The sequence below is a fragment of the Rhea americana genome, unplaced genomic scaffold (assembly GCF_003343005.1).
Source record: "Rhea americana isolate MKP2758 unplaced genomic scaffold, rheAme1 scaffold_239, whole genome shotgun sequence".
NCBI lineage: Eukaryota > Metazoa > Chordata > Aves > Rheiformes > Rheidae > Rhea > Rhea americana.
The window spans coordinates 611,777-623,782 of NW_028186356.1; the positions used below are offsets into that span (position 1 = coordinate 611,777).

The window sequence follows — 12,006 nt, forward strand, 5'->3', positions numbered from 1 at the left end:
GAGAGAGCAGTTTTTGAACTGTTTGTACAAAGTCGCAGTGGAACTGTGCTCAAGGATGCCAAAAGGCATCACCTTCGCCTTTCCCCACATTTCGTGCTGACAGCAGAGCATTTGTATGAGCATGTGTTGAGTCACACCAGACAGACAACTAACCATTTCTTCAACTGAACTCAGTTTCTTCTGCATGAGTACTACTGCTGGTGTGAAGATGATGAAAACACAAGAGCTAGAGCTGCAGGAGGTGGCCAGGGACCACGTATTCTAACGGTTTTCCAAATGTCAGTTTATATTGCATTTCAGAGTAAAATATGTAGAGGAAGTGGCATCTTACAAATGCCAATATTAAATATACTTTCTGCCAGGAAGGGATATGTGTCAAAGTGACATACTTGGCAGAAWGTGATTCTTTATATTGTTTCAGAAAAAGGCTAGAATCAGTCTTGAATTTTACAATAAATTAGATTTCATTTAGCAATACGCCCAGGACTGTAGAGGAAAGCTCTACAGGCAGAAGTATACGACAGAATTTTGTACCAGTGATCACGTAATGTCTTACAAAACGATTGCTAAAGGGCATCATCAGAGCATATTGCAATAGGATTACTTACACAATCTTTCACATTTTGGTATGCATATCTATGAAATTGTCACTTTTTCATTCAAGCTACTTCAGTACCTTAAGAAATTTTCATACATGAGGTTTACAGCCATTTTCTTTTCAGCATCAAGTACTGGGTGTTGCTATGGAAACAGACRTATTCCCCAATGCTTATATTTCTTCTACTTTGGTTGCTCTAATCATCTGAATTGCAAGTGATTCATACAGAAAATGTCTCTTTGTTCTTTGTCTTGGCAATTATGATACATTTCATCTTCCTACACTTATGCCAGTATAAGTTCACAGAACTAATGAAGATGCTCCAAATATAAACTGCTTTAAGCTGGTTATTAGCACATATTTTGAAATTATTTCATAATTCAGTATTTCTTCTCATTTTTGATTTCAGAAAAAAAAATATAGTGCAAGAAAAAAACACATTTTTCTTAATGTTAAAAATCTGACTGATACTCACTTTCCAATTGCATTTGGCAGAACTGTAAGCTGATTGTCATCAACTTTTAAAGTTGTAAGCCTTTTCAACAGTCCTACAAAACAGATCAGAATGTTTTAGTGACATGTGCACAGCAGAAAGAAGTAATAGAAGAATATTTCACATTAATCTTCTCTTATTTGCTATAAATATCCTTAAACAAACACCTCAAAAAAAATCTAATACTAAATAATTTAGATTTGGGTTTTAGAAAACATCTGTTTAGGACAGATGTTTTGCTTCAGTTAAATCTGATTCCCATTCAGTAACTGGAGTTTGGAAATAAGAACTGAGTATATCTCATTGCAAGAAAGTGTAATTCAAAATGAAAATATTTATTACTTTTGTACTGAAGCTAAATACACTCTAAAATCAATCTGCATATGTACATCAGAAGATTGCAGAATGCAAAAGTTGGAGTCCTGATGCTAAGGTATTATACAAGACTGAAATGGAAAATACCTGTAAAATACATCTAGTAACACTCATGCAGTGCAGTATTACTAGTAAGCAATACATATTGGAATTTTGAGTAGATTAGTTTAAAATTGGATGAACTTAATGAAAATGATGATAATGATCTTGTGGGCTCATGTATTGAAAGCAATAGAAGAAGGGAAAGATCCCAGTGTTTCTGAAGAAAAAAATCTCCTTGATAGGAGATCAAGACAGCAATGAAATATCCAGTCATATAGAGTGATATACAGTCACTTCCACAAATTCTACATGTCCTAGAAATAATAAGCCAGAAATTCTATATATGTAAGATAGTCAAAACAGAAATGAAATGAAATATRACCTATTTCTTTGCTAAATGCTCCTATTTGGAATTATATTATTGTAACTTAAAGTGATACATTCTTATAAGGCTTTAACTCTGTTCAGATAATCAGTATTATATCTACTTTTAAATTTAGGTAAGATCATGCCCATGGCTAGATCAGATCTTTATTCTAACTTTCAAAATGCTCTTTATGACTGCCCAGGTATCAGATGTTTCAGACTCCTTTGGAATTTAGTAGAATTTCTTGTTCCAGGTGTATAATTAAGTTTCATGACTCCTGAAAAGACATAAATAAAATCCTTGATTGTAAAACATTACAAGACAGCATGGGCTTTTCTCACCTATGGAGTCTGGCAGTTGCTGCAACATATTGGATGACAATAGGAGATCTTCAAGTCCTTCGCACCCTGATATGTCCAAATCGACAGTTTCTATCCTGTTTTTTGACATATCCAGATACACCAGCTGCTTTAACTTCCCTATAGACTTAATAGCATGATACAAACAGTTTAAGTTGAACAGATATACACTGCATGACCATTTCTAAGTTTAATTAACAAGACAATAGTAATATAGGTTTATACTTAGTTATCTCAGTATGCTTTTTACAAGATTTATTTCACTGAAGTACTATCTATAATGGTCTAATAGCACTCTTGTTCAGGTAATTGTAAAAGAAAAGGTTGAAGTATGGGGCAGAGCTGAAAAACTTTCTCCATGTTTTAAAAAGATAGTGGGATAATTTTAAGGCCTTTTAAAATGCTGTTCATCATTGTTAAACTAGTCTTTAATTCCACATCTCAGTTATACCAAGCTAAATGACACATACCAACTAAGCCATGTCTTCAAGATTCAATTAGATCTGCTGAAAATTTGCATTCTGAAGTCATAAAGCTGCATTATTTCTTCAGCTGGACACAGATCCAAAGGAAATGTACTCACAGTTCACTTATATTCATACCGGCAGTCCCTAATGTCACTAAGGCAAGACATGTACAGAGCGATTTTCTGTGTCAAATTCATTGTCTGAATTTTGCAAATCTAAAATGAGACTTCAAATATTCACAGTTCAATTATGAGAGTTCAAGCCTAAGAGTCCATCCACTTCAAGAACACAGTGTTTAAGCTGCAGCGAAAACATCAATGAGCAACATGTTTATGATAAGAAATCCTCCTTGATTTCTCTTAAGAACAATTTTGCTTTTAGGAGTCTGAAGCCTGACACAGTTATTTTTAATAAACTACTGGGGACCAGTGGGTTTTGAATCAGCAATTTAAACTAGGACTGTCTGCACCACTGCCTGCAGAAGCAATCTGCTTCTTGATCAGTTATTACAAGACTGTTACCTCACTCCTGACATGAAAGTTCACCAAGAAAATCAACAAAAAGGACCTGTAATTCTGTGATATTATCTGTCATCAGACCTGAGTTGTAAAAGGGAAATCCTCCCTTTCATCCCAACTTTTCCATTCTACCTACGCTAATATTTGAATGCATTTTTTGTTTTATTTCTGGTACAGACCACTTTTTTAGCCAATTGATCAGCACTGGAAACCTGGCACATCTCTAGATCTTAAGATCAATTTTCAGTCTGTACTGTTTTTTCTATTTTTGAAAGTTAAAACTTAAAATTAACATGACCGTTTTTTAACCTATTGTTTTGGGGAAGGCTTTTATGAAGAATCACCTAGAGTCTTACTAGGATCAGATTCAGTAAACATAATTTATTCACATAAAATAACTCCATTTTTTGGGAGCCCACTGCCATGATCTAAGGAACACCTTTAATTCTAAATGCCTTCTCTAGGAACTGTGATAGCGCAGCAGGAGTGGGTTTGGAACACATTCACCAAACAATTTCATTGTGAAATTAAAAGGAAATAAAATAATGATTAAAATGCTTGATCTTGATATCCAGCTGATTTTAGTATTGGCAAATGCTTTCAACTTCAGCTTGTTTTTCACTAACAAAGCATTCAAAAAGTGGATATTTTGGAGTGCAAGTGAAAATGATCATTTTCCATGCAAAAAATTTGCTCAACAGAAAACAAGAAATAAACACAATTTATTTAAGATGAAAAACATTTGACAATTTAGAAAAGTGAATTTTGATTAATAAATGTTCAAAGTTAAGTATTTTTCTTACAATACATAAGCACATTTATGATACAAAGCTTTAGTGATAGATTTTTCCTGCACCAATGAAACACATTATTGAGAAACAAAATCAGTTGCCTGTGTGATAAAATTTTAATAACGAGGGATTCCTTTTGCCTATCATAATCAGTGTAGGCATTTTAAACTGATACTCTCAAATAATTATGACAATAAAAACTGAAAATCAGAATTATAGTGTAGAGCAGCAACAACTGAGAAACAATTCTAGTATCTATCTACGACCATGATGTCTAGAGCTTTTAATATTCATTATCCCATTTTTAAAAAGACAGTTTTCTAAAGGAATAGATCTTCATTCCACTGCCTCAGAATTATTTTTAGTTTTATTTTTAGGTTTTTTGGTATAGTTCAATCTGTATACACCATCCATTACTTTAATTAGATTACTTAATATTTTCTCTTCTTTTTTAAAACTAATCTTGTGTTCTATAAAATACTTAGGTAATGCATGGTGACTGAGAAATGAAGAGTAAATAATTTCCCCTCACAATGGAAACTATGCAAGGGTTGAATAAAACAGTCACATGTCCATTTGGATACTATCATTTAACACCACCAACATAAAAAGGTTTTCACACGAAAGGCCACGCTGAGGCTTTTGTTTCTTGATAACTAATGACAATTTTAACTAGAAATATGTACTCACACTTGCAAATGCTATTATTTACTGCAAGGTATGTATTTCATTATATCACACAAGAATTTGATTGCATAAAATAAATGTTCATACCCCAGGTAGTATTTGCAAAGAATTATTATCCATCCACAGTTCCTTTAGATTTTGTATTTGTTCCAGAACCTCAGGCTGAGAAAAAGAACAGACAGTATTATGGACAGTTAATAACATTTTCCCACCCTCTCTCTCCCTTCCCCAAAGATACTCTGGTCATCCTCCCTTTTTATAACTCACATCAGAGAGTCAGAAATTTAACAACTCCAAATAGTTCATTGGCAATATCCAGTTTATCAACTGGATTAAGAGAAGTGAAAACTGTGGAGTGTCATGGAAAAGAAAGACAAATCTCATCTTGCAGCACATGCTAACTCTGCCTTTTGCATAATTTATAGTCCCAAAAATAGCTTAACAAAGGCAGAGTCCTGAATGCTTTCCAGGATACACCTCGTATTATGATTTAATGGCTGCAATTGTCATATTCAGTAGTTCAAAACAGCAGCATGCAAAGATCAAGCCTCAAAATCACAGTAATATTAAGCTTTAATCTAGGATGTTCTATTCTTTTCAATATTAGAGGATTTTAGTGAGAGACACTGGAAAAAAGCAATTCCAAAAATCATTTTCCATTCAGTACAGCTGTGAAAATCAAGAATTATCAGGCTGCAAATATTTTGATGTTTCAGCCTAAGTAGTGTTTCTGTTTTTCATGAAACACTACTTTCACATGTAAAATAAGACTTTCAGTTTGCCTTAGTTCTGTGAAGTGTTAGAAGATTTTTTCAAATTTTGCCAGAAACACGAACTAAATATTTCATTTGGATCAGACTGAATCAGATTCTAGCATTTTTGATGTTCAGAGTACTATTCCACTAGAATTATTTTAACATAGCTGAAAAAAAACGTGTCTGCCTGACAGCACTGCACCTTAAGAGAGACCTCTAATAATCTCCTCTGGTCAAACTACCTTGGAATGTTGTAATTCCCAAGATAAATATAACCATAGTTATAGCCAGTAGCTCCTGTTGACCAAAGTCATATGGTACATTATGGGAGGAGCTCCTCCTGGATACATTGATAGGAAGATACCTGCTAACCTTCAGTTTTATGTGCAGTAACATGTTTCTATTAAGAAATGATTAATCACTATTTTGCCTCAGCTATCCGTATTGAAATTTTGTTGCCCTTCCATGGTTAAAATCACTTCTAACTTCTAGGCTAAATCTATTGACGGTCATTCTATACTATTTGCTGTCATGATCAGTGGTTCTTTCTTTCTCCAGAGTATTTACTGAATGAGGTTATCATAGATAACGATGATTCTCTTTCTCAACTTTAGTTTTCTAGGAAAAAAACTTCTTTTTAGTTTCCTCTCAAATCAAATACCATTTGATTTGATATTTCTTGAGTATGGATTATGGTATACCTTAATCCACATGACATCTCATCAGTGTCTCCATAAATGGTATTGAAACCTTCTTCTTTGTCTCTGTTAGAAATACGTCTGCTGATGTATTATGCAAAAATATTTCCATTTTCCACACAGRTTGACAATCAATCTGATATTAACCTTTGATAAAGGCACATTACATTTTACCTTCTTTTCTTTTTTCTCCATGCCTTTAACTATTCTTTTTCAAGATTTGTTTTGAAGCCTTTCTGCTACTGAGACCAGACTCACGAAACTTCGAAAATAACCACACTAGGTTTCCCCCTTCTYTTCAGGCTGAGGCACTAAGAGTGCTATTTATCATTTGTCTGGTGCCATTTTTTGACACTTGAAGATCGGAAAATTTAAAACTCTTGCCCCATAAATTGATTAACTTGCCCCATAAATTGTTACTTAATGCTCTAGTTTTCCCTGAAACCCGTGTCACAGATTAGATTCCCTTCCTTGATTACATTAAATCACTTGAATGTGGCTGCTCTTTAGGATGTGCCAATTTCTATTTTAAGCCCAAGTATCTATCACATGATTGAATACACTTGTTTCAAGAAAATTAATGAACAGAGTAACTTCATTTTTGCAACTATTTTGAACCTTAATCCCATAACTACTGAATGAGATTGCCTGTATGAAGAGCACAGGGCCTCCCAGTGCAGTGCTGACAGGGATGGACTTTCAAAGAAGAAATCAAACTTTTCCACACAACACAGTTCTGTGTAGTATTTGACTCTGATAATAAACAAGTTTCTATTAGAAACTAAATCATATTTTCAAAATACATGAAAACAAGACCCCCTAACAATCCCTTTCCCATGAGACCTTCATTTAAACTAGCATCACTTTTCCTATGACATCTTTGTACAGACACGCTGCTGCTTTGCCTGTTGGTCCATTTCAGATCTGGCACTTTGTTCTCATTCACATGTTTTTGGACCAGTTTCCTGAAAAAGTCCACTCAGGGACTCCGGCCCTAACAGCAGCATGGGGCTGTGGGACTCCTGATTTATGCTTCTCACAGAACAGTATGCTACAATGGAAAAATGGAGAATGAGGTTGAACTGATTTAAAGCAAAGACTACAGAATCAGTTCCCACAAAACCCACACTCTGACCTTCAGAAACTTGAGATATTTTTGTGGATCAAAATCCCAAAGAACACTTCTGAAAAATTCTGTTCTATGCAAAATAAAAATAACTTCTAATTAAAAGTCTGAGTTAAAAACAACTTATTTTCTCCTATGTAACACTATGAACTCCTAAATATTATCAGAGTTATAACCATAATGGTAGAAGATARAGCACTGTATACAAACTCAATGTAGACTCCTTGCCAGAGCTTTGCTACAGCTAGAAGAGTCTTCAGAATTTGTTTAACTGACATCATCTTAATTCAAATTAAAATTACAAGAAATATCACGCTAATAGAATAGTAAGGTCCGATTCAGAAGCACTAGTGTTACAGGGTGTGCTTCTGTGATCCTGGAGGGAACACAGCTCAGTTCCACAGGCAGTGGTTGTCACTGGATAGGCTACCAGTGGACAAGTCACATACAGACATTTATTTCACAATCAGAGCAACAGTTCATAAAGCACACTGCCATATCCATGCAGCGAGTTTCACACCATTGATTTGTTTTCTTACAAAAACAAAAGCCCTCCTGAACAGCCCAAGCACTGATAGGTCTGAAACACGATGCGGTAGTAGTTTTGATAAGTTTTACTTCTCTTAACACCTTTACAGTTCCTGCAGGATAAAGTCAGGTTCTCCTAATTAGGCATGGCTTAAAACCCATCAGTTTAAACACCCTCATGCTGCTTCTGAGAAGTGTCTCATCCTTTAGATGGAGCAGAAAGAAACTTTAAGGGAACAGTAATTTTACACTGAAACTAGGAAAAATTTCCAAAAGTTGCTAAATCTCAAGGAAATGAATTCACCTCTCAAAGGTGACATAGGGAGAAACTGAGACAAGAGATTCCTGTATGACTTTCAAGTACTTAAGAGCATTACTGAAACTGCTTATGGTGTCAAAGATTTACTTCTGCCCATAGAAACTTCTAACTTGTACAGGATGTAATGATAGGTTTTAAGAGATTAAGACATAGTTAATACAAGTATTCATAATGAGATTACCAATTCATCTCACGCTGAAGTATTCCAACATCAGCAACTGGCTGAAAGTGAGAGTCATCTGCAACTTGATCTGAAGTGCAGAAGCTTGATGTAGATGAAGCAGATGATTACAATATCAGTATCTACCTCATGAACTATAGCAAATCTTCTAAAAGCAAGTGCAATCACAACATATAGTCACAATACCATAATACCTTTTAAGTAAAAGTATAATCCCCCATGGGCAGAGGGCCCAAACACACTGGCAATCTACTAAAAAATGACGTATTTCTTACCAGTTCAGAAAATTCATTATTGCCCAAATCAAGTCTCTCCAGCTGAGTCAGTTTGTGCATTGACCTGTAACAGATTAGAATATGTAAGATGAAATTTCTACTTGGAAACCATGGGTCAGATTTTCCTCTCACTTACTTAAGAATAAAGCTCAGACAACATTGTAATTATAAAAATAATTCCATCAGATTCACATTGATGCAACTAGAAACAATATACTTCATCTTTAAGAAATAATAGCTGGAGTTCTTGAACTAAAAAAGCTAGCAACAATTATTTTAGCATGAAAATAAACAAAATCTTGGTATAATTTAGCATAGTTGCTCAAGAAACACGTTATATGTATAAGCAACTGAAAGTAATATATATTGTCACATCTTTAATATAAATTTTACAATTTGTGATTAGCTTGTTTATACAGCACCAGAAAGTATTTTGGGTTTTTATAGTAGAAGTATGAAGTATGGTTGTTGCCTCCCTAAAACTGTAGTCATGAGGCAAAATATTTTTGTGAAAAAGGCCAGTAAAAGCCTACACACTGAACAAATCAGGCTGAGATAGGCTTGTCTGGAGTATCTGTGTTGGTTTAGGGGATTGTCCCGAGCTGAAGTGGGTCCCCTTCTCTTTGGCGATTATCTCATTACTCCGCTGTAGTATGGGTGACCTGACGCACATCTACCGTTCCACTTGCAAACCAACAGTCCCACTGCGAAGCAGTGGCGTGCAGGGGTAGCCAGTGATACTTGCTGCCTGRCAGTAGTCTAGGAAAACTCTATCCCAGTGAATAGATAAGCATCGGGATACAGATTTCTAATTAAACGGACAATCTGAGAATCAAAGTTTCGGTTTGCTGCCAAGCCCTGCTCTCTCCGCGCAGCTCACGGCGCAGGAGCGCGCTTTGCGAGGCCAGCTGAAGGCCGTGCTCCCTGCCGGCAGCCGCCTGCCCCAGAGCGCCCTCGCGGCGGCGCTTCCTCCGAGGGCAGCAAAGGCCTCGCGCGGCCTCTGCCGCAGCACGCGGCGCAGCGCGAGTAACCAAGGCAGCGTAGCCTTCCCCACAGCATTACGAGAGTCAGACAGGAGTGGGTCACTCGGGAACGACCCCACAGCTAATACTGACCATGCRTTACGCAGGAAGGGGCTGCAAGGAGCAAGAATAGAAGTGAATAAAATTGGAACAAGGTATTACCGGTACTGGAGGACTCCTCTTTAAGCCCTGGTAGAATAACATGCTCTAAGGAGCTACCAATTTTGTTAGCAGTGGCAGTAAGAAAGAGGATACAAATGATTAAAGAATTTATTACTAACAGGAATAGCCAGTTCAGAAGCCTTCTGAGGTATTCAAAGTTGATCCTAACCCCCAAAACAGCACAATCCACAAGTGGCACCCAACATATCTGCTCCCTTTTCACCCGTAAAGGAATAGCTTTGACACACTGAAAAGTACAGAGTGCACTATTTCTTAACACTTTTAATTAGACAACTGGTTTCATTTTTTTGTTGTGCATTATTAATAGACTTTTTACACTCATATCAATTATACCCATACAAGAATTAAAGATGCTTACACTATACCAAATAACGGTGCAGTGRAGTCAAACAATGGAGTCAAAAATTTGCTCAGAAATGATCTATTTCTGCTGTTGATGATTGACTTGGCAGGATCCACATACAGAAAAACAGGAGTACATGTACTCTCCTGTACAAAGAGTACATTTGATACAGAAGTCATTGAGAGACAATGAGCATAGCCCTGAAAGAAGGATTTTTTACATTACGCTTTGCAAAGTCTGGATTTTAGGGGGGTTTTGATCGATCAAAGTTAGAAAGTAAAGCAGTATTTGATTGCAATGTATGTTAATATAAAGAGAGGTTGTGATCCCAACATTTCTACTCATCACAAACTATGGACATCTACTTCTGTAATCATGCTTAATCACACTTGGCAGAACTTGAACTACTTAAATTTTTCAAAGTATCTCAAATTTCATCTAAAAATAATTTAAATTTCTGTTCCCACATTTTAAAGACATTTTCAAAATATGAACTGATTGTAGCTAAAGTGGTTTTGTCTCAMTGAGACCAAACACTGCTTAATGACAAGTCATTGATACTCACTAAAAAAGCAAAATTCAATTTAGATGATTATTCATGTCCTCAGAAACTAAACTTTTAATCATTGTTCAGTAATATAAATCACATTAATCACAGCTACTGAAATAGGAAAAGACAGTAAGATTACTTTTCCTAACGCTTTACGAATGACACTTGTGTAGGAAACAGCCCAGCATGGTCTGCAAAATTTAGCACGCTACTAGCATGGTCCCATGGTGCCACTATGAGTAGACAGAGTAGTTCAGGATTTTTTTTGGTTAGTTGTTTTTTTATTACTGGACCCTTGCTTGCCTTGCCACGGATGTATAGTGACTTGCAGGGCTGTCTTCCAGGTCTCCATCTACCAGCTCCCCCCAAACCAGAGCTGCTTGGGGGTGAGGAAGAAAGTATTGCACAGATTTTGCAGTGCTGCAGTAATGTTCCCTGGAGACGGGGGAGTAATAGCTGAATTGGAGTTTCTACATAGTTGTGCCCAGAATATCCATCTAACTCCAGATAAAGGAAACTCATTTTGTTGCTGATACGTTCCGTATCCTTTCCTTCAAGGCATTTCAAACGACACCGACATAGTTTATCTTTTACATATGGAAGATGGATGGCTTTTTCCTCTGAGCTATTGTTTTTTCCAGGGTCTAACATGCCCTCATTTGTTTGAGCTGACTTTTATAATTTTTTGAGAAGATCCCAGTATTATGCAAATTAATGTGAAATAAAGTTATAGACCATGCTAAAGTAATAGAAGAGAGCATGACACTTAATAGATTTGTGAAAGTATCAAAGAATCATAATTCATAATCTCTTGAAAATTTGAAGAGCGTTTTTAGTGCATTAGCGAGATCAGAGACAAAGCTGGGATTCACATYGGAACGACTGTGGTGTTTAGACTATGGTTGTGGACAGACTCCACTTCTGATTTTTTTTGGACATATTTCTAAGAAGGTATAGGACAGGTGTTTTATGTGATACTAAATATAATGATTATTAAAAATGATACAATTCTACAAACTCAAATAATATAATGATAAAACTGACTTCCATCATCTACTGCTTATAGTATTTGAAGATTTTCCATTTTTTATCTTTTTTTAATGAAATGCTAATTTTTAGTCTTATACAATACCTGAGAAATGTAAAAGGCATGCATTTCATAAGAAATACAATACAATTGTTTTCTTATACTAGCATCTCACACACATTTATCTCTAGGAAGGGCAAATATAAAGCAAATCTTCAAAATTGACAAGGCTCAAGTGAGATGTGTCCATCATCRGCTGCATGCAGAAAATGTATGCTTGAAAATATTCAATGCAAATTTGG

The 12,006-nt window shown here is 35.7% G+C and overlaps 1 protein-coding gene across 1 annotated transcript in view; it reads right to left on the minus strand.

Annotated features, from left to right (window-relative positions):
- The window catches only part of LRRC7 (leucine rich repeat containing 7), a 98,851-nt gene that overhangs the window by 58,780 nt on the left and 28,065 nt on the right, over positions 1 to 12,006 (minus strand). Inside the window, exons 6-9 of the mRNA XM_085306359.1 lie at positions 8,580 to 8,643; positions 4,785 to 4,859; positions 2,217 to 2,361; positions 1,074 to 1,146 (exon numbers count right to left, since the gene is read on the minus strand). Of these exons, the coding sequence (XP_085162485.1) occupies positions 1,074 to 1,146; positions 2,217 to 2,361; positions 4,785 to 4,859; positions 8,580 to 8,643 (357 nt within the window). The remainder of the gene's footprint in view (positions 1 to 1,073; positions 1,147 to 2,216; positions 2,362 to 4,784; positions 4,860 to 8,579; positions 8,644 to 12,006) is intronic.